This window comes from Oncorhynchus kisutch, linkage group LG15 (genome assembly GCF_002021735.2).
Source record: "Oncorhynchus kisutch isolate 150728-3 linkage group LG15, Okis_V2, whole genome shotgun sequence".
Lineage (NCBI taxonomy): Eukaryota > Metazoa > Chordata > Actinopteri > Salmoniformes > Salmonidae > Oncorhynchus > Oncorhynchus kisutch.
Window position 1 is genome coordinate 74,263,410 of NC_034188.2, and position 23,264 is coordinate 74,286,673.

At 46.9% G+C, this 23,264-nt stretch overlaps 1 protein-coding gene across 2 annotated transcripts in view; it reads left to right on the forward strand.

Moving 5' to 3' along the window:
- Positions 1–23,049, forward strand: part of LOC109880975 (ephrin type-A receptor 4) — a 62,770-nt gene extending 39,721 nt beyond the window's left edge. Inside the window, exons 5-15 of one of the 2 annotated variants that reach the window (XM_031791098.1) lie at positions 3,731–4,066; positions 12,381–12,505; positions 12,716–12,875; positions 13,850–13,961; positions 15,209–15,264; positions 15,710–15,823; positions 16,328–16,513; positions 21,826–21,887; positions 22,095–22,304; positions 22,440–22,589; positions 22,815–23,049. In XM_031791098.1, coding sequence (XP_031646958.1) covers positions 3,731–4,066; positions 12,381–12,505; positions 12,716–12,875; positions 13,850–13,961; positions 15,209–15,264; positions 15,710–15,823; positions 16,328–16,513; positions 21,826–21,887; positions 22,095–22,304; positions 22,440–22,589; positions 22,815–23,012 — 1,709 coding nt within the window. In that variant the 3' untranslated portion in view covers positions 23,013–23,049. Of the gene's footprint in view, positions 1–3,730; positions 4,067–12,380; positions 12,506–12,715; positions 12,876–13,849; positions 13,962–15,205; positions 15,265–15,709; positions 15,824–16,327; positions 16,514–21,825; positions 21,888–22,094; positions 22,305–22,439; positions 22,590–22,814 lie in introns of both variants that reach the window. The other variant, XM_031791097.1, reaches the window with a different exon arrangement.
- Positions 23,050–23,264: the final 215 nt, after the last annotated feature.

Consider the following 23,264-nt stretch of genomic DNA (forward strand, 5'->3'; position numbering starts at 1 on the left):
GTGGAAAGGGAGAGAGGGGGGGTGGAGAGGGGTGGAAAGGGAGAGGGGGAGAGGTGGTGGAAAGGGAGAGAGGGTGGGAGAGAAGGGGGGGGAGAGAGGTGGTGGAAAGGGAGAGAGGGTGAGATAGAGGGGGAGAGAGGTGGTGGAAAGGGAGAGAGGGTGAGAAAGAGGGGGGAGAGAGGGGGAGAGGTGATGGAAAGGGAGAGAGGGGGAGAAAGAGGGTGAGATAGAGGGGGAGAGAGGTGGTGGAAAGGGAGAGAGGGAGAGAAAGAGGGGGGAGAGAGGTGGTGGAAAAGGAGAGAGGGTGAGAAGAGGGGGAGAGAAGTGGTGGAAAGGGAGAGAGGGTGAGAGAGAGGGGGGAGAGGTGATGAAATGGAGCGAGGGTGAGAAAGAGGGGGGAGAGAGGTGGTGGAAAGGGAGAGAGGGTGAGAGAGAGGTGATGGAAAGGGAGAGAGGGTGAGAAAGAGGGTGAGATAGAGGGGGAGAGAGGTGGTGGAAAGGGAGAGAGGGAGAGAAAGAGGGGGAGAGAAGTGGTGGAAAGGGAGAGAGGGTGAGAGAGAGGGGGGAGAGGTGATGAAAAGGGAGAGAGGGTGAGAAAGAGGGGGGAGAGAGGTGGTGGAAAGGGAGAGAGGGTGAGAGAGAGGTGATGGAAAGGGAGAGAGGGTGAGAAAGAGGGTGGAGAGAGTTGGTGGAAAGGGAGAGAGGGTGAGAAAGAGGGTGGAGAGAGGTGGTGGAAAGGGAGAGAGGGTGAGAAAGAGGGTGGAGAGAGGTGGTGGAAAGGGAGAGAGGGTGAGAAAGAGGGTGGAGAGAGGTGGTGGAAAGGAAGAGAGGGTGAGAAAGAGGGGGAGAGAGGGAACAATACTCAGGGTTGAGTGAATTCCTCTCGGATGGTAATAGCAGGATCCATGCTCTGGCCAATTTACCCTGTGCTCCCTCACGGCCCAACTCAGCACTCAGCCAACAATTACTGAGACAGAAAAAGAGAGGGAGAGAGGGTAGATGGGTGAGGGAGGGAGGGAGTTGGGATGGAGTGGATAATGGGGGAGTGGGATACGGAGGCTAGGGGGAGTAGGGAATTGAGAGATAGGACAAGTGGGAAAGATGGAGGGAAAAGGGGAGAACGAAAGAATGTTGGTGAACAAGGATCCCTCCTTCTGTTTGTTCAGTTAACATGGTGGAAACAGTTTCAGGTAACGATGTGGTAATATTTTGGTAGCGTTTTTGTAATGTTTAGGTAGCACTCACACACCTCCCCCTCTCCTAAACCACCAGCCCTCCGGCCCCAGGGCTCAATGCCATTCGCTGGTCCTGCCAAGTATCCGGCCGCCTCAGTGATTGACAGGCTATTTGGCCGAATCGGTGTCCTGGCTGTCTGAACTGCACCTCTCACAGCATCCCTCTTTTGTCCTACTCTTCTGATCCAGTGCTCTTGGGTGAAATACAACCCTCTAGACTTCTCAGCTATTATGGAAACGGTACAGTAGAGAGGAACTCCTTGAAAGCCCTCAAATCAAGCTGTCAATCAAGAGGATAGGCTAGCGCCGTCGCCCGAGCCGGAAAAGTGTCACCTAGGTTACAATTTGAGGCATGTGTAGTGTAGTGTACTGTAGTGTAGTGTAGTGAAGTGTAGTGTAGTGTAGTGTAGGCATGTGTTGAGAACCTGGCTCAGAGGAGACACTGGGCCAAATGGGGTGACATTTGTTTGTTAATTATGTTGGAATGCCCATGGCTGGTGAAATGTCTGGCTTTCAGAGGAGGAAAATTCTGACATATGGGTAGAACTGGAGAAAATGAATAGAAGATGGAAAGCCCAGTCAGCTTGTTGAATCGCCCAACAAGAGAAATAGAAAGACAGAGAGAGAGAGAGAGAGAGAGAGAGAGAGAGAGAGGTGTTAAGTAGATATGATCGACTGAAAGCAACATTCCACAGTGTGTGGGGTGTGTACTATCTGTGAGTGTGTGTTTCTCTATGTACAATGCCGATTGACCTTGTCTCTCTCGCTATCTATGTTCTTACAGCCTGTAAGATTGGCTACTACCGTGCCCTGGCCACAGACGGTGCCTGCTCCAAGTGTCCTCTCCACAGCTACTCTGTCAGAGAGGGATCTACATCCTGTGCCTTCGACAAGTAGCATTTTAATAGCATTTTGGTCGTGTTTTGGAAGCGTTGTGTTTGCGTTCCCTACTGTTTAATTACCCAGTGTCAGTCACAGCTGATGGCTCCCACTCTCCCTCTCTCTTACGCTCGCCCTCTCCGTCTGGATAATCCTGGGAGCAACAGGTATGGCCAAAGGTAGTGTTAATGAAATGTAGGAGACCAGGGAGCTTCTGGGATGTGTCTGTGATTGAATAGAACATTATATAATAACTCATAATATAGTTATACAGCCCAGCATGACTTACCATGGCAACAAATGGGTCCATGCTCAGACATGGACCCAAAACCCCATTGTACTGGGGGATAAATCCAGCTCACATACATATGACCTTAGTCCTCTTCCGTTTATGACAGAATGGCACTAAGAAAATCTATCTGTTTAATAGCTCAGTGTTCTAGCAGGAAACCACAGAGGAGATAGAAACAGGAAGACTGCTACATTGAACCTTACATGACAAAAGATCATTACAGTGATGGTTCTGCAGCCTCCGCCACCTTAATTTAGAAACTATCATCTATAACTGACTGGAAGGAGGGGTGTGCGAGGAGAGGGGATGAGGGATGGAGGGAGGAGAGGGGATGAGGGAGGGAGGGAGGCTTCATCATAAAGTTTAATGAGAACTGGTAATGAATTGTCAGACGAAGGTAGGGATGATACTAATATTAACCCTGTACACACACACACACACACACACACACACACACACACACACACACACACACACACACACACACACACACACACACACACACACACACACACACACACACACACACACACACGCGCGTGCGCACACACACACGCACGCACGCACGCACACACACACTCTCTCTCTCTCTCTCTCTCTCTCTCTCTCTCTCTCTCTCTCTCTCCCCCTCCCTATCTCCTCCCCAGTATAAACCCTGTCCTCCGAATTAATCAGTGGCTTTTTGCTTCCTTAGATGAACAGACGGTGTTTGTCCCCCCCCCCTCTCACACTATCATCCTCTTCTCTACTATTTGTAAATGCATGGACTATCCCCAGATTGACCACACAAACACACTATAGCGTACATACACTTACATGCACACACTCCTCCAGTCCCAAACATTATAAAACACAGACCCTAGATCAAGGCCACTTCTTTATTACTGGGTTAAAAACAAACTGTCAAATCCCTAAGAGAGTCCCATAAACAGATCTGGGACCAGCTGGGTTAGGCTCACTGCCATGATAACTAATTACACATCCACCATATGAATGTAGACTTCCTAACTTCCCAGCCCATTTGAAAAGAAAAGGAGACCTCAGGAAAAGTTGGGTTAGCAGGGACTGCAAACTATAATTAGGAATGAATCACTTAGCTATAGCCACCACAGACAATCACTACTATTGATTTCCCCAAAACAAAGTGTTTCAATTTCAACAATTTAGTGTTGTGTTTAATTGCAACACCAAAGTCTACTCAGTCACTTCAAACCAAGTCTCTCTTCTCACAGCTGCTTTGTCTGACAGTTACCCAAACGTTTGGCTAAGTGAGAGTACTTCAGACCACCTCTCTGTACCTTTCTCTCCCTCTTCTCTCTCCCAGGACCCCCGACAGCTCCGCTCCACCTCATCTCCAACGTCAATGAGACATCGGTCAACTTGGAGTGGAGCGCTCCTCTCTCCTCTGGCGGACGCCAGGACCTCAGCTACAACGTGGTGTGTAAACGCTGTGGACCCGAGGGGACACGGTGTCAGCCCTGTGGGAACGGGGTCCACTTCAGCCCCCAGCAGCTGAGCCTCAGGGCCACCAAGGTGTCTATCAATGACCTGCAGGCCCACACTAACTACACCTTTGAGATTTGGGCTGTTAACGGGGTCTCCCAGCAGAGCCCTGGACCTGAGCAGGCCGTGTCGGTGACGGTCACTACCAACCAGGCCGGTGAGTTGGGGTTGGGGTTGGGGGGAGATGTGTGTGGGTGGGGAGAGATTTGCTGGAGACTGTTGTTGTTTGTTGGGTTGTTTTGGTAAAGGTTGAGATGTGCTTTGAATGAGATTTTATTTTAAGGGGAATGGGGAAACAGATTTATATTCGAATGAATTGTATTGATTTGGTTAGGCTTAATTAAGTTGCGGTATGTTGGGTAGGGCAGTGTGTGTTGTTCCAGTGGAATGAGATCATGAATACCGCGGCTGGCCCTCTACAACCACAGTAGAGCTCCCTGCCTGCTGGTGCGCTGAAAGGCCCCTGTTGTTTTGTCGTTCAGCCATTTTTTCTCCAGTTGTTGTGCAAATGTATTTTACGGCTGTGACCTTTCCTTCCCTCCTGATAGATGATTATTACCTCTGGTTTTACTGCGGCGCTCTTGGGTGGCGAGCTAAGTGCCTTGTTGTGTTGCTGTTTTGATCCCTGGGAAAAGAGAAGATGTCTGGAGGATTCTAACTGGCTATTTAAGGACAGGATGGAGAAAGGAGAGATTAATGGATCTAGAGCTGCCTTGAAACCAGTTGTCCTGCGATAGTTTTTTTATTAACCTTTATTTAACTAGGCAAGTCAGTTAAGAACAAAATTCTTATTTTCAATGACGGCCTAGGAACAGTGGGTTAACTGCCTGTTCAGGGGCAGATTTGACGAACGACAGATTTGTACCTTGTCAGCTCGGGGATTTGAACTTTCGGTTACTAGTCCAACTCTCTAACGACTAGGCTGCCCTGCCACCCCATATAAATGATGCCGTTGGCTCGTCACTGAAGCATGTTTCACAACTGTTCTCCATTCTCTAATACTTACATTAAGTTGGCCCTCCTGCAGCTGGAGGCATTAGGAGTGTGTGTGTGCTTGTGTGCATGTGTGGTCATGCTTGTGTGTGCGTGAGGCAAAAATGTCTGCCTGTGCAGGTTATTTTGTGTGTTGTGTAGAATGTTTGCGTGTGTGTGTTAGAGAATGCCTGTGCATGTGTATGTGTGTGTCTGAGAATGTGTGTGTGTGTCTTGAGAACGTGTGTGTGTGTCTTGTGAATGTGTGTGTGTGTCTTGTGAACTTGTGTGTGTCTTGTGAACGTGTGTGTGTGTCTTGTGAACTCGTGTGTGTGTCTTGTGAACTTGTGTGTGTGTCTTGTGAACTTGTGTCTTGTGAATGTGTGTGTGTGTCTTGTGAACTTGTGTGTGTGTCTTGTGAACTTGTGTCTTGTGAACTTGTGTGTGTGTCTTGTGAACTTGTGTGTGTGTCTTGTGAACGTGTGTGTGTGTCTTGTGAACTTGTGTGTGTGTCTTGTGAACTTGTGTGTGTCTTGTGAACTTATGTGTGTGTCTTGTGAACTTGTGTGTGCGGGTTGAAGAGAATAGCACCAGAGTTGATTGGATTTCTCCCCTAATACCCAGTAGGGGGTTTCAGAGCTCTGATTTCACCCCTGTAATCCAGACAGTCATCTGTGGCTGTCCCTCTCTCTATATCACCCCCATCCAGACACAGTGGATTACACATTTATTACGATAGATTTATTATGATATGCTATGTAAAAAGCCACTTGGGCCAGCAGCCTTGATCAAGATTCAGGTTTCTGTAGGGAAAGAGTGCAGAGGGGGAGTTGGGGGATTCCTAATTTCACCATGAACAATCCCCCTGGTAAATCAGATAGGGTGTAACCCCTTCACCCCTCTGGATGAAGGAAGGGGTGTGTGTGGGTTTGAGGGATGTCCAGCTTTGTGTCGACCTGTAAATCAATGTTTAGAAAGTTTATGAGATCCAGTCTTTACTCTAGATCTTGTGTGTGTGTGTGTGTGTGTGTGTATGTCTCAGTATGATCATTGGTATGTGTAATGTCTTGAAAAGGCAGTGAGTTAGTGCGTGTAAGTGTTTGTCATTGTGTGTGTGTGTTTCCATCACTATGTGTTTGTCATTGTATGTGTGTGTTTCCATCACTATGTGTTTGTCATTGTGTGTGTGTGTTTCCATCACTATGTGTTTGTCATTGTGTGTGTGTGTTTCCATCACTATGTGTTTGTCATTGTGTGTGTGTTTCCATCACTATGTGTTTGTCATTGTGTGTGTGTGTTTCCATCACTATGTGTTTGTCATTGTGTGTGTGTGTTTCCATCACTATGCTGAATTGGAAATGCAGGTGAACATGGGGACGTGGGTGGAAGGAGACTTTATTGGGGATCTCGTATGGGGGAAACAATTTCTCGACACCCTGAAAAACAGCTCCCACTTTGCCAGTTTTTTCCTCTGCTGCAGCAAATCAAGTGACTCCAATCTGGCAACCAGACTCCAATATGGCACCCACATGTGTTCCCCGGACTTTGTTTCTTTAATGTCAATCCATAATTCACCCACATATTCTCCAAACCACACAATGTGACCACAGCTGGTCCAGTTACCTGAATATCTCAGAACGAACATGTTCACAAAGTCAAACTCATTCACTCAACTCAACTCTCTCTCTCTCTCTCTCTCTCTCTCTCGCTCTCTCTCTGTAAGACAAACTAACTCACTCAAGAGCGTAACTTACTCATAGGGTCCAACTCTTTCTCACTGTGACACACAGACTCAGAAAGTAGCTCAAAAAGTAGCTAGCTCAACAAACTTACCCACAAAGACATTTTCATCCAGCCAGGGAGCAAACGTTCAACTAATCTCAGTTTGTCTGTGTTACTCATTCCCAGCTCTGCTAATGTGTCTCTGCTAGCTAATATATGCATGGGCTGCTGTGTGCCGTTGACTTTCTCCACTGTCTGTGAGCGATAATGTGAGTATGTGTATGTTTTTATGTGTGTTTCCATCTGTCTGTTGGTATAATGAGTTTGTGTGTGTGTGCACGTGCATGTATGCTTGGGTGTGTGTGAGTGTTGCGGCGTGCAAGCTGTAAAAGAGTTTTTGGAGCACATTATTGGGAAATGAGATCTGAATATTCATTGCTTTTCCACTTAGTATTCCGCCAGCGTTTTAGCCCACGCTTTCAGGAGGCGGTAAGACATTACAGATCTGCCCCATATTCAGGTCTGTCTATAGAGGTGCCGGTCAGGCAGCTAGTTTACACTGTTATTCTCCAATCTAGCCCTGTTGTTACATCTCTAATCTCCTGCATCGCGTGTGTTAGCTTGATCCTGGTCGTGTGTTTGGAGTGTGATAGTGACACAATGTGTGTGTATGTAGGCCTACTTGTGTCCTATGTGTTTTTGGTGTGTGTGTGTGTGTGTGTGTGTGTGTGTGTTCTTGCGTGCATGCATGTGTATGTTTTATCTTCTCTAAGTCTTAAACTTTTCCCTGATTGATAGTACAGTGTGTGTCCTTCCATTGTAACCTTCACCTCCTCCATACCAAGCCTTAGAAGGAACCACTCACAGAATCACTCATCTTTAACTTCACATTAGCCTTGGAAAAAGCAACAAGAGGACCAGAACCCGATTAAATCTCCATATCTGTCATTTTAGGAGAAAGGATGGATGTGTGGATTACCTAAGGGGAATGGGCCGGCTGACCCTTTGGGGTTCTTTCTGGTCGGGAGCGTCCCTGGTCACCCCCGGGGGGCCCTTCAAAGTGGGTCTGGCTGCCAGGCGCCCTCCAGTAAATATTGATTTGAGGGTTACAAATGGCTGCCGTTCTAATTGTTTAATAGAGACGCAACACTTTAGCCCGACCGGCAGAATGACACAACCCAGGGAAATCTATTTACCTCCTCTCGCTCTGAGAGCTGTATGTACCCCCCCACCCCGTTCCAGACCCATCTCCCCCTTCAAACCCCACTGCCCCCACCCCCCACCCCCCACCCCGTTCCAGACCCATCTCCCCCTTCAAACCCCACTGCCCCCACCACTGAAACCTAACCCATCGTTGGTGCTTGGATTCCAGGCCTGGTTGAACTCATTCCCTCCCTAAAAGCCTGGTTGTGTTAGCATTAGAGTGAACACTAGCCTCGCGGGACAGTAACTCCTGGACTGGTCTGGGGGAATACAATATATATAATGTCACAGAGAATCCTTTCATAATCGACGCTAGGGGTCGCCTCAATAATCACAACAGTGTAATTGTTTAAAAGGCAGCACCAGGTAGGATGGATAGGAAGTTTACAGTAGCCAAAGTCACGGGTCAGAGATTTACTTAGCTTCTATAGTAGTACTACTCTAGCTAACTTTAAATGGCAGACAGTAAACTACCACAATATCAGCAACAATGTTTTGCCTGCATTTGTGCTTTAGCCTTGGTGGAGACTCAGGACCGTGTGTGTGACTGGGTGGTTGTGATACTGGGTCTATGTGTGTCTGGGTCTGTGTGTGACTGGGTCGGTGTGATACTGGGTCTATGTGTGTCTGGGTCTGTGTGTGACTGGGTCAGTGTGTAACTGTGTGTGACTGGGTCTGTGTGTGACTGTGTGTGACTGGGTCTGTGTGTGACTGGGTCAGTGTGATACTGGGTCTATGTGTGTCTGGGTCTGTGTGTGACTGGGTCTGTGTGTGACTGGGTCAGTGTGTGACTGGGTCGGTGTGATACTGGGTCTATGTGTGACTGGGTCTGTGTGTGACTGGGTCGGTGTGATACTGGGTCTATGTGTGACTGGGTCTGTGTGATACTGGGTCTATGTGTGTCTGGGTCTGTGTGTGACTGGGTCAGTGTGTAACTGTGTGTGACTGGGTCTGTGTGTGACTGGGTCTGTGTGTGACTTGGTGTGACTGGGTCTGTGTTTGACTGGGTGTGACTGGGTCTGTGTGTGACTGTGTGTGACTGGGTCTGTGTGTGACTGTGTGTGACTGTGTGTGACTGTGTGTGACTGGGTCTGTGTGTGACTGTGTGTGACTGGGTCTGTGTGTGACTGTGTGTGACTGTGTGTGACTGGGTCTGTGTGTGACTGGGTCTGTGTGTGACTGGGTCTGTATGTAACTGGATGTGACTGTGTGTGACTGGGTGTGTGTCTGACTGGGTGTGACTGGGTCTGTGTGTGACTGTGTGTGACTGGGTCTGTGTGTGACTGGATCTGTGTGTGACTGGGTCTGTGTGTGACTGGGTCTGTGACTGGGTCTGTGTGTGACTGGGTCTGTGTGTGACTGGGTCTGTGACTGGGTCTGTGTGTGACTGGGTCTGTGTGTGACTGGGTCGGTGTGATACTGGGTCTATGTGTGACTGGGTCTGTGTGTGACTGGGTCGGTGTGATACTGGGTCTATGTGTGACTGGGTCTGTGTGTGACTGGGTCGGTGTGATACTGGGTCTATGTGTGTCTGGGTCTGTGTGTGACTGGGTCAGTGTGTAACTGTGTGTGACTGGGTCTGTGTGTGACTGGGTCTGTGTGTGACTGTGTGTGACTGGGTCTGTGTGTGACTGGGTCTGTGTGTGACTGGGTCTGTGTGTGACTTGGTGTGACTGGGTCTGTGTTTGACTGGGTGTGACTGGGTCTGTGTGTGACTGTGTGTGACTGGGTCTGTGTGTGACTGTGTGTGACTGTGTGTGACTGGGTCTGTGTGTGACTGTGTGTGACTGGGTCTGTGTGTGACTGTGTGTGACTGTGTGTGACTGGGTCTGTGTGTGACTGGGTCTGTGTGTGACTGGGCCTGTATGTAACTGGATGTGACTGTGTGTGACTGGGTGTGTGTCTGACTGGGTGTGACTGGGTCTGTGTGTGACTGGGTGTGACTGGGTCTGTGTGTGACTGTGTGTGACTGGGTCTGTGTGTGACTGGGTCTGTGTGTGACTGGGTCTGTATGTAACTGTCTGTGACTGTGTGTGACTGGGTGTGTGTCTGACTGGGTGTGACTGGGTCTGTGTGTGACTGGGTGTGACTGGGTCTGTGTGTGACTGTGTGTGACTGGGTCTGTGTGTGACTGGATCTGTGTGTGACTGGGTCTGTGACTGGGTCTGTGTGTGACTGGGTCTGTGTGTGACTGGGTCTGTGACTGGGTCTGTGTGTGACTGGGTCTGTGTGTGACTGGGTCTGGGTGTGACTGGGTCTGTGTGTGACTGTGTGTGACTGGGTCTGTGTGTGGCTGGGTCTGGGTGTGACTGGGTCTGTGTGTGACTGGGTCTGGGTGTGACTGGGTCTGTGTGTGACTGGGTCTGTGTGTGACTGTGTGTGACTGGGTCTGTGTGTGACTGGGTCTGTGTGTGACTGGGTGTGACTGGGTCTGTGTGTGACTGGGGTCTGTGTGTGACTGGGTGTGACTGGGTCTGTGTGTGACTGGGGTCTGTGTGTGACTGGGTTCTGTGTGTGACTGGGTGTGATTGGGTCTGTGTGTGACTGGGGTCTGTGTGTGACTGGGTGTGACTGGGTCTGTGTGTGACTGGGGTCTGTGTGTGACTGGGTGTGACTGGGTCTGTGTGTGACTGGGTCTGTGTGTGACTGGGTGTGACTGGGTCTGTGTGTGACTGGGTCTGTGTATGACTGGGGTCTGTGTGTGACTGGGGTCTGGGTGTGACTGGGTCGATGTGTGACTGGGGTCTGTGTGTGACTGGGTGTGACTGGGTGTGACTGGGGTCTGTGTGTGACTGGGTCTGGGTGTGACTGGGTCTGTGTGTGACTGGGTCTGTGTGTGACTGGGGTCTGTGTGTGACTGGGGTCTGGGTGTGACTGGGTTGATGTGTGACTGGGGTCTGTGTGTGACTGGGTGTGACTGGGTGTGACTGGGGTCTGTGTGTGACTGGGTGTGACTGGGTCGATGTGTGACTTGGTTCTGTGTGTGACTGGGTCTGTGTGTGACTGGGTCTGTGTGTGACTGGGGTCTGTGTGTGACTGGGTGTGACTGGGGTCTGTGTGTGACTGGGTGTGACTGGGGTCTGTGTGTGACTGGGTGTGACTGGGTCGATGTGTGTGTAATGTGTATATATGGGGGAAGAGTTAATGGCTGTTGAGGAGGTGAGAGGAAGCGGCTGGAAGGGTGTTTCTCCTGAAGGGCTCTACAGTACCAACATTTGACTTGCATATGCGTCTATATATTTTGCTGTGCGACCTGTAATTTTTATTGAGGAGCACCAGTGCGCCTAGAAAAATGAAGGATTCTATCTTTAATATCACCTACATTTTTCAACACGTGTTCCTTGTAATAAAGGTCAGCGTAGAGCCCTGCTCTGTCTGAAGATGTCTTTGAACTCCCCTATCCAGCTCTACCTGACTGTGTGTGTGTGTGTGTACTCAGCCTGCATGTCTGTTTGTCTGTGTGACCCTCTGTCTATAATTGTATTTCTCTTTCCTTGGGCATGAGTGTGTGCTGGTCTTTTTGTAGGCTCCACCTCTGCATTTGTCAGTGCTTTTCGATCAGTAAGTGGATGTTTTTTCCCCCAGACAACCATATCCATATGGATGATGTAACTTTCTAGTGTCGTCTGTGTCTGACTCTGACAAAATGTTTGTGTTGTCAATCTCTGAAATAGAGGCTTGACTTTTGGAGCAAGTTGGGAGGGAGTGAGTGTGAGCTGTTATCTGTGTTTTAACCTGCAGACGTTGAAGGGGGAACACAGACAGAGCAGCTGGTTGAAATACTGTCTCATTATGGGCTGCTGCAGATTGGCCTTTAGACATTGACCTCTGCCTACTTTTAATAAAAAACTATTGATTGGCTAGAAGACAGAGCAGCAACAGCAAGGGAGCAGGGGAGATGTCATAGCAACGCAGTGGTTTCCCAGGGTGACCAGAGAATCTTTGGAATTTGCGGGACAGGAAGTGAGATAGTCCTTAGCTTGGAGCGTCTGCTGTGTGGAGGGAAATGGATCTAAAACTAGCTGTAGGCATTGGGAAGGTTTGTTTTGATGTATTCCAACCATTTGGCTTAGCAATAGAGCTTCACCATCGGACTCCGTAGCTGTAGCGCTGTAGCCGTAGCTATTAGCCGTTACACACCGAAGCCCTTGGACTGGGAGCCAAGCTAAACGGCAGGTGGAGTTGATTGCATGGTATGGTGACATTCCCAGAAAGAGCAATAGGAAAGAAACAGAGTTAGTGGCTCAGAGGGTCAAAACAACAAGGCAGGAAAGGTCAATGCTCCCGAGTGGCGAGTGGCTCCCGAGTGGCGCAGCAGTCTAAGGCACTGCATCTCAGTGCAAGAGGCGTCACTACAGTCCCTGGTTTAAATCCAGGCTGTATCACATCCAGCCGTGAGTGGGAGTCCCATAGGGCGGCTCACAATTGGCCCAGCGTCGTTGGGATTTGGCCAGAGTAGGTCTTCATTGTAAATAAGAATTTGTTCTTCACTGACTTGCCTAGTTAAATAAAGGTTAAATAAAAAAATAAAAGGCTAAAATGTCTCTCTTTTTGTCATTTCTTTCTGTCCCTAGCACCGTCTCCCGTCAACTCGATCCAAGCCAAGGACATCACCAGACACACCATCTCCCTGGCCTGGCAGCAGCCTGAGAAAGCCAACGGGGTCATCCTGGAGTACGAGGTCAAATACTATGAGAAGGTGAGGTGGGAAATGTAGTTCTCTGGGAAATGCAGTTTTTTTCCGCTCAGGCTTTAAAATAACATTGAACCTGACAGGTTGAGAAATCTTTTTTTCTGAGCAGTGAAAAGGTGACAACCTGACACTAGCCTCTGACGAAGCTGAAGTAAGAACCTTTGACATGCCAGGAAAACCACCTCAACTCTTTTCATCCCTCTCTCTCTCCTTTAGGACCAGAATGAGAGGAGTTATCGCATTATCAAGACGTCGTCCAGGAACACCGACATCAAGGGCCTGACCCCTCTGACCTCCTATGTGTTCCATGTGCGCGCTCGCACCGCCGCCGGCTACGGAGAGTTCAGTGCTCCTTTCGAGTTCATGACCAACTCTGGTAAGTGGAGCGCTACCTTGACAGCATCGCACAAATCACTGTGATGATGTCATTGTGACACAGAGCAAGTGTCAACATGTGTTCTGTTTTAGCACATGCTACCCACCTACATCTTTGTCACAGCTTCTAACATGTTGGAACATGAATGGTATAGACATTATGTCACATACTGATATCACCTGTTTTAGTACATCTGAATAACACCTAAATAATCCCTAACATTTAACAAACATTCAAACTCATAAGTATATTTTTGACTGTTATGAACAGTCCTGACCTCCAATAAGAGGCCCTGTGTCATCTGATTGCCCCTGTCATGTGGGCAGGAGGACGTCTGTTCTGTCCTCTAGACACGGGTGTCTCCTTGTGATGTAGATGGAGATAGTGGCATATGGTAATGACACACTGAAGCACACAGCTCTTTGCTCAGTGGAATGGCACTGCGTTGTGTCTCAATGGGCCTCTGAGAAACACAATACTTTATGGGGACTCATAAAATGGAGGATAGGGAGAAGGACTAATGGGCCACACATGGAGGGAGAGAGGACGGAAGAGGAGGTCAATGACGATGACAAATAGAGCATCTACTGTAGGTTTTACATCTCGGGACCTGATTAGACTGAATGATATTGACTTTTGCTCTGTGTCTGTCCACCCACTCTTTCCCTCTTTCTACCTCTCCTTTTTCTCTCTCTTTCTTTCTCTACCTCTCCTTTTTCTCTCTCTTTCTCTCTCTACCTCTCCCTTTTCTCTCTCTTTCTTTCTCTACCTCTCATTTTTCTCTCTCTTTCTCTCTCTCAACCGCTCATTTTTCTCTCTCTCTTTCTCTCACTACCTCTCCTTTTTTCTCTCTCTCTCTCCCTCTCTCTCTCTCTCTCTCTCTACCTGTCTCCTCACTCTCTCTATATATTTGTATTCCTCTCTCATCTCCTCTTTCTTCTCTCTCTCCCTCCCGCGCTTCCTCTCATATTCAGTTCCAGCTCCTATCATCGGAGATGGGACTAACTCCACAGTGTTGCTGGTGTCTGTGGTGGGCAGTGTTGTTCTCCTCCTCATACTCATCAGTGCCTTCGTCATCAGCAGGAGGTGAGACTCTCATCCTCTCTCTCTCTCTCTCTCTCTCTCTCGCCCCCCCCCCCCCTCTCTCTCTCTCTCTCTCCCTCTCTCTCTCCCTCTCTCTCTCCGTTTTCTTTCTCTCCATCTTGCCTCCGTGATGAGAATCTCTTGCTTGGCAGCTGCTTGGCAGGCTCGAAAAAGTGTCTGTCACACGACGATAGGTGCACACACTAACACACACACACGCACACACACACACACACACACACACACACACACACACACACACACACACACACACACACACACACACACACACACACACACACACACACACACACACACACACACACACACACACACACACACACACACACACACACACACACACACACACAGCCCCAGTGAGTGATGTGTAGCCACACCTGAGACATGATTGACGGTGTGACAGTTGAAGAGATGTAATCAGCGACCCTCGCTCCTCTTCTCCCACTCCATCGCCTCTTTCCTCTCTCTTCCTCTCCTCCCTCCACCTCTATCCCTCTATCCCTCTATCCCTCTATCTCTCTCTGTGGCTGTAATATGGGGTGGTAGTTAGATTCTGTGACCTGTGGGGAGATGGAGAGAGAGAGACAGTGAGAGAGTAGGAGAGATAGAGAGAGAGAGTGAGAGAGAGGGAGGTGTAGAAGAGGAGAGAAAAAGTGAGAGAGAGAAGGAGGCAGCAGGTGGATTTGCAGTGACCCAATCAGAGGGTGTTAACCAGCGAGCAGTAGAGCAGAACAAAGCAGTGACACACAGATGGGATTACATGCAGATGGGGTCTCTCTCTTCACGCTTTAACCACGCTCTGTCTTTTACTGGCCACTGTTTGTGGGTGTGTGTGGGCTCCTGTGTGATTGGACACTTCTATATGTATGAGAGAGAGAGTGTGTGGGCGATGGAGAAGGGGGATGTTTGTGTGTTTGTGCGCACATGTGTGTGTGATTGGGGCTTTTCCAGCCAAGCAGGTGGCCGTCTTTGATTCATATTCATTGACGGTAACTGTCTGTCATTGTGTCTTGACCATCGTGCGGGGGAGAGGTGGGTGGGTAGCGCTCAGCATGGCTAACAGTCATTAAAAGGACAGAGAGGCACATTGTCATGTTTAAAAGTCATTAGTCCAACATTGTTCTGCACATCTGGTGGCCTTAGACAACCTCAATAATAACACCATGGACTAGCTTCGTGCTGCTGAACCTAGCTAACCACGTCGGCCATGTTGTTTTTCTCCCCAGAAGGAGTAAGTACAGTAAGGCCAAGCAGGATGCTGATGAAGAGAAACACCTACACCAAGGTAGACCACTCACTGTGCTCATCCTACGCTAATATCAACGTTCACTGATGAGCGACACTGAAAAAAGAGCCTCTGAAAGAATGACGCAGTTGGTTAATAGAGTAATAAAAAGCAGTTATCTTTGTAATAACAGTGTGGATGAAATGTGTATTCCAAAGTAATGCCGTATAACATTTACCACAGTATTCTCCAGTCAAAACCTATTGACAAGACAAATACTTTCATATTATTTTAGACGTCATTAACTCTGATGAAATAAGAGTTATTACATCAATCTAACAGAGACATTGGATGGAGAGATGTTGTAATGTAGAAGTTGAGGAATTAAAGGATAAAGGAGAAGAGAGGAAGCAGTATAGCCCACAGCATGGGGAAAATGAAGAACAGATGGGGCTCTGCTGGTCAGAATGCATTAACTGTCTCTTTCCCTCCTCCTTTCTCTCAGGAGTGAGGATATACGTAGACCCCTTCACCTACGAGGACCCCAACCAGGCTGTCCGAGAGTTTGCCAAGGAGATCGACGCTTCCTGTATCAAGATTGAGAAAGTCATTGGCATCGGTACGGACTGGACTCACCATTGCACATACTTTTACTATGTCAACATGACCGTCTGTCAGACTGGTAATATTTGGCCCGACTCATTGGGTCAATAGACAATAAAATGACTTGGGAGGGAAAATGTAATGTTCCTGCTTTCCCTTGTCTGCCAGTGGAAAAAGTCAGCCGATAAACCAAATAGTAGAAAATAATCAATAGCCATTTCCCTCTCTCTTGCTCTCTTTCTGCTCGACTGAGAAGGAGGGATTGGGGATCACAGGGGGTCGATCAATGATTAAAGTACAGCCCCCTTTCCCACCACCACCCGTTCCCTTCCCTAGAAATAATTGTGGTTTCTGTGTTATCAGGTATTTTCTTCACCATGTTGAAAATGTATGAGTATGTATTTCCTTGTGAGTTTGATAAGACGTGTGTTCTATAATAAGTTGTGTGTATGTGTGTGTTCCAGGTGAGTTTGATATGGCCTGTGTTTTATAATAAGTTGTGTGTATGTGTGTGTTCCAGGTGAGTTTGGGGAGGTGTGCAGCGGTCGTCTGAAAATGCCAGGGAAGAGGGAGATTTGTGTGGCCATTAAAACCCTGAAGGCGGGATACACCGACAAGCAGAGGCGGGACTTCCTGTCTGAGGCCAGCATCATGGGCCAATTCGACCATCCAAACATCATTCACCTGGAGGGAGTGGTCACCAAGTGTAAGTAGGATCCTAATTAGAGGATTTTTAAAAGGCAGAATTTAAATAAATGTGAGTGAATCAAAATATTGTGGATCTTATAGTAGAGAAACCAATCATATACTCTATATTTTCCCTATGTTCAACATAAACTATGAGGAGACAAAACCTGAAAGGGACAAGCTCAGATAAAGACCCATCCCAGCCCTGTTACCCAGAGAGCCGTGGGTAGGGGTGGTGTGGGTCTGGACATGGCGCCCATCCTGGGAATCCCCAGGTGGTTGGAGTCCAGATGGAACAGGTCTGGTCCAGGTCGGCTACAGGGTTAATGTGTCCTGCGCTGCAACTAGCTCATTAATCATAGTGTCAGCTGTAAATGTGTTTGGGGTTAGAGAGTGATACCGTATCTGCAGGACAGACCCTGTACTGCTGCCACACCAGACGCTGGCTTCTTACCCCTTCACCCCTTGTTGTTTAGAGTGTGTTGGGGGATGGGGGGTGTACGTGTGGGAAACTAGTTGGGCGTTCAGTTCGTAGTGCGTTGTATAGGTGTTTGAGAGAGAGAGATTTCTATTGCTGTTCCTACTGGTTTAGAATTGTATTATTCATGTATTTTACTATGAACTATGTCTGTTCACCTTTGATTAGGTACATGTGTGTGTGAGTGTTACCTCAGTTACCTTGCCTGGATAGATGGAGAGACTGGTTTAATGCATTGTGACAGAACAGCCAGTCCTATATGTCCTCCTCTCTAGGTGAATAAACCAATCACAGTCAGCCATTCAATCTGCACAGCCCTCAGAGAGAGAGAGAGAGAGAGAGAGAGAGAGAGAGAGAGAGAGAGAGGGAGAGAGAGAGAGAGAGAGAGAGAGAGAGAGATAAAGGGAGGAAAGACATAGGAGATGAGATGGAGAGACAGAATGTGATTGAAAAATAGAGAGAAGAACAATAAATGTGAGAGGGAGCGTGAAGGAGAAAAGGAGAGAAGAAGAAGAGGGGAAGAGGGGGAGAAAGATTGAGAAAGGAAAGGGGAGGCTGAAAGAGAAGCAGACACTGAGAGAGATATGTAGAGAGAGATGTAGAGAGAGATGTAGAGAACAAGTAAATGAGATACCAGACTGGAAACAGAAACCATTTGAGAGGAGAGGACTGCATCTAATTTTCCTCTCCTTCCGTCTCCCCTTACTCCCATCTTTGTAATGACAAAAAGCTTGACACCCGTTTCTCTGCAATTAGTCCTTCACACTTGAGTGTGTCGGTGGAATCTATTAAGAATCCATTATTTGAATTGCACTTTTCCCTCTCCCTATTCCAATCTATTTAAAAGGGACTTCTATCTCGCCTCAGTACGGCAGCACTGCCTGTCCAAGAGGCCAATTAAGTCTTATTAATTATTGATGAAGTCTAAATACGCACTAAATACATAAATAGACTAACATCAGAGACTCAGAGCTGAGGCAGCATAGCCTCTCATCTTAGCCATTTATTTATTTTTTCTTAGCGTCACTCTGACATAATTAAAAACCCTGGCCGTCCATCGTCAGTCATTAACACTTTAAGGATTCCCAGCTTTCCTTTAGGATGTGATACATTTATATTCCCACATTTACATAATGTAAGCACTGCTAAATTAGAAATGGTCCTTTTATAAAAAACAATTACAATACGATCCAGTGAGAGTTAGTAGCAGGCCTCTTTGTGTTCTCCCACCGACGTCAGCTCTCTTTAATAATGTTCCCCTAATGTTACCTCAATGTTCTCCAAACATTGTCCTATATGTTATCCTCTACCCTCCCTAGTCATTTTTGGACAGGTGATAATCAGCTTATTGGCGGGGCCCTTGCCCAGAGTTCATTGCCAAAGGCGACGGGACGTATTCAGTAAACAAGACATTAGCATGCAAATAGGCTGGGAGGACGAGGGAGGGGCTGAGAAGGGGCGAGATGGGGGTCGTAGGTCAGACGCTCCTCAGACTTAGTTAGGGAGCTGTCAATCAGCCGCGGCCCGGGGGCAGCAGAGGAGAACAAAACAGCACAAAGATGGTTGACAAAGAGGCTCCTCTCTCAAGTTGAACTCCACTTCCTCTTTGGGGCGTTGCTATAGCCCTGTAAGTCATGGAGTGCCAATCACGCACCACACAGAGCCGTGACTGACAGCCTCTTGGCAATCGAACCAGTCTACTGCAGAGTGGGAGAACTTCACCTTCAGACCCTGAAACTACTAACTACTTGACTCAGTGGAACTAGACACTAATAACTAGGAAACACTCCAATAACTCTGAAATATGTGGGCAAATGAGTTTCTAATAACAAATCAAATGTAAGTATACATGTTTAAAATAATCATCATAATCATAGCACAGTATCTAACAATTCCAAGAGGAGTTAGAAGTAAATGTCAACTCTTCGCCATGTATTTGCTGTATGGCTGGTTAGGCAGTTGCCATCTTGCTAGAGCTCCACCTCCTCCTCTCTACCTCCCAGAGCCACACAAAGACACGCAAACCATCACAGAACCACCAGGGAATCTCCCTCCTGCTGAAAGAAAGAGACAGATGCTCCCCCGAGAGAGAGAGAGAGAGAGAGAGAGAGCACAGAAAGGAGTGGCAGGGATGGAGAATGACATGGAAAAAGAGAAAGTGTGAGAGGGAGGAAGAAAGGGAGAGAGAAAGTGGAGAGTGACAGAATGTACAGAAAGTTGGCATAAAAGTGTGAAAGGAACCGAGAGAATGGTGAAGGACATAAATACACAGATTGTCATAGATGAATAGAGATTGTGTGTGTATGTACAGTGCCTTCAGAAAGTATTCACACCCTGAATTCAAAATGGAGGAAATATATTTTTCTCACCAACCTACATACAATACCCCATCATGACAAAGTGAAAACATGTTTTTAGACATTTTAGCACAATTGAAAATGAAATACAGAAATATCTCCTTTACGTAAGTATTCACACCCCTGCGTCAATTATTTGTCGAAGCACCGTTGTCAGCGATCACAGCTGAATCTTTCTGGGTAAATCTCCAAGAGCTTTCCACACCTGGGTTGTGCAACATTTGGCCATTCTTTTTTTTTTTATTCTTCAAACTCTGTCAAATTAGTTGTTTATCATTTGCTACACAACCATTTTCAGGTCTTGCCATAGAATTTCAAGTAGATTTAAGTAAAAACTGTAATTCGGCCACTCAGGAGCATTCACTGTTGTATTCGTTAGCAACTCCAATGTAGATTTGGCCTTGTGTTTTAGGTTATTGTCCAGCTGAAAGGGGAATTAATCTCCCAGTGTCTGGTGGAAAACAGATTGGATCAGGTTTTCCTCTAGGATTTTGCCTGTGCTTAGCTTCATTCCGTTAATTTTTTACCCATAAAACCTCCCCAGTCCTTAACATTTACAAGCATATCTATAACATGATGCAGCCACCATCATGCTTGAAAAAAATGGAGAGTGGCAATGTGTTATGTTTGGGGCAAATCCAATACAACACTTTCTATTCAGGACAAAAAGTGAATTGCTTTTTGCCACATTTTTTTCAGTTTTACTTTAGTGCCTTGTGGCAAACAGGATGCATGTTTTGGAATATCTGTATTCTGTACAGGCTTCCTTCTTTTCACTCTGTCAATAAGGTTAGTATTGTGGAGTAACTACAGTGTTGTTGATCCATCCTCAGTTTTCTCCTATCACAGCCATTAAACTCTGTAACTGTTTTAAAGTCACCATTGGCCTCATGGTGAAATCCCTGAGTGGTTTCCTTCCTCTCCAGCAACTGAGTTAGGAAGGAGGCCTGTATCTTTGTAGTGTCTGGGTGTATTGATACACCACCCAAAGTGTAATGAGTAACTTCACCATGCTCAAAGGGATATTATATTGTCTGTTAGCTTTTTTCTTTTTTTCTTTTACCAATCTACCAATAGGGGCCCTTCTTTGTGAGGCATTGGAAACCTCCCTGGTCTTTGTGTTTGAATCTGTGTTTGAAATTCACTACTGGACTGAGGGACCTTACACATAATTATATGTGTCGGGTACAGAGATGAGATGGTCATGAAAAAAAACATTTTAAACACTATTATTGCACACAGAGAGTCCATGCAACTTATTATGTGACTTGTTAAGCACATTTACACTCCTGAACATATTTAGGCTTTCAATGGCAAAGGGGTTGAATACCTATTGAATCAAGACATTTCAGGGGTTGAATACTTATTGACTCAAGACATTTCAGGGGTAGAATACTTATTGACTCAACACATTTCAGGGGTAGAATACTTATTGACTCAACACATTTCAGGGGTAGAATACGTATTGACTCAACACATTTCAGGGGTAGAATACGTATTGACTCAACACATTTCAGCCTTTCAATTTTTATTAATTTGTAAACATTTCTAAAAACATAATTCCACTTTGAAATTAAGGGGTTGTCAAGGCTGTGGGTAACTGGTGAAAGGAGTCAGGTGCAGGAGAGCTGAGATGCGTGGACAAGGTATTTAATACAAGATAACACCAGTATAAACACAATACTATGGTGCGGGAACAATACCAGTACATAATAATAACGAAACCCGGCAACAAAATACCAGCCGTCAGTAACAGCCTGAACAATAGAACAAACACGCACACAAACATGGGGGAAACCAGAGGGTTAAATAATGAACATGTAATGGGGAAATTGAAACCAGGTGTGTAGAAAACAAAGACAAAACAAATGGAAAAAGAAAAGTTGATCGGTGATGGCTAGAAGGCCGGTGACGTCAACCGCGGAACCCTGCCCGAACAAGGAGAGGGACCGACTTCGGCGGAAATCGTGACAGGGATATTGTGTGTAGGCCAGTGACATTTTTTATAGCTATATTTAATCCATTTCAATTCAGGCTGTAACACAACAAAATGTATAAAAAGTCTAGCGGTGTGAATACATTCTGAAGAGAATGGGGGGGGGGGGTTGGTTGGTGTTATGTTACGGTAGAGATCCTTCTCTGTGTTGTTGAGTAAGTGGGAGCCACGAGGACACACTTACACTGAACTAATTAAATCACTACGGGACTGAGACGAATGGTATACCCCACACACACACACACACGCACGCGCACACGCACACACACACACACACACACACACACACACACACACACACACACACACACACACACACACACACACACACACACACACACACACACGCACACGCACACGCATACGCACACACGCACACGCACACACACACACTCTCCTGAGAACCACTGCTCTCCTGCTGTGCTGTGATGTGCATCATTTACCTCCATAATCATCTGCCTTTCATTCTCTCTCACTCCCTCTCTCTCTTTTTACTTCAGGTAAACCAGTGATGATTATCACAGAGTACATGGAGAATGGCTCGCTGGATGCATTTCTGAGGGTAAGTCATGCAGTGTGTGTGGTATGTGTCTGCTTACATATGTTCAGAACTCTGACTATTACGGCCGTTATCCTCTTAATGAATGTCAAACAAGCAACGTCATCAAGATTATGATGACTTACTATCTACAATCATCATCCCATCCTGCCAGTAGACTGCATACAAACAATATATAACATGAAGTTCTTTGTTTGTTTGGTTCTCTAGAAGAATGACGGCCGTTTCACAGTGATCCAGCTGGTGGGCATCTTGCGTGGCATCGCGTCGGGCATGAAGTACCTGTCTGACATGAGCTACGTCCACAGAGACCTGGCCGCACGCAACATCCTGGTCAACAGCAACCTGGTGTGTAAGGTGTCTGACTTCGGCATGTCACGAGTCCTGGAGGATGACCCCGAGCCTGCTTACACCACCAGGGTAAGAGAGTCTGGCTGTAATTTCAGTATGTCTATCTACCTGTCAACATATTTAGGTGTTTTTATTTTTGTATGTAGATCTATGTTTTTGGTACAGTATGAGTGATACTAACACCTTGTTACCTGACAATCACAGGGAGGGAAGATCCCCATTCGCTGGACAGCCCCAGAGGCCATCGCCTACAGAAAGTTCACCTCGGCCAGCGACGTGTGGAGCTACGGCATTGTCATGTGGGAAGTGATGTCATACGGAGAGCGGCCATATTGGGACATGAGTAACCAGGATGTAAGTCTACAATGAGAACAGATTCAGGTTTAAAACGTCAAATAATAATTATGTTATGTCATAATAACAAATAGTATCTGTGCAATTAGAGCTGTACAATTTTCCTGATTCCATCCTATTATTCAATTATAATAACATCATCATTACAGTGTGAGTAAGATGGCTGAGTAATCTAGCTCACAGTCTACCATCAACCCTCTAAACCTCTGCCCCCTCTCCCCCAAGGTGATCAAGGCCATAGATGAGGGGTACAGGCTGCCCCCACCTATGGACTGCCCCGTGGCATTGCACCAGCTGATGCTGGACTGCTGGCAGAGGGAGAGGGGCGATAGGCCCAAGTTTGGCCAGATCGTCAACATGCTGGACAAACTGATCCGGAACCCCAACAGCCTGAAGAGGACTGGAGGAGAGACCACACGGTGAGACAGGGATTTCCTGGTTTATTCACTATTATTGTAATGTGTGTAGTCAGTACTGTTTTATACACTCCCATAGAACATTAACTGAACGGTACAACCTTGTAAAATGAAGTATGTGTTCTAATAGAGTTGAGAATTACAATGGTAGCTAGCTGTATGTTATTTAAAAAAGAATGTAAATAGGAGCCGTTACTCCTAGGAGGACGTACGTGTGTTTACAGACCTAGAGCTAGTCGGGGAGGAAAGTATCTTCCAC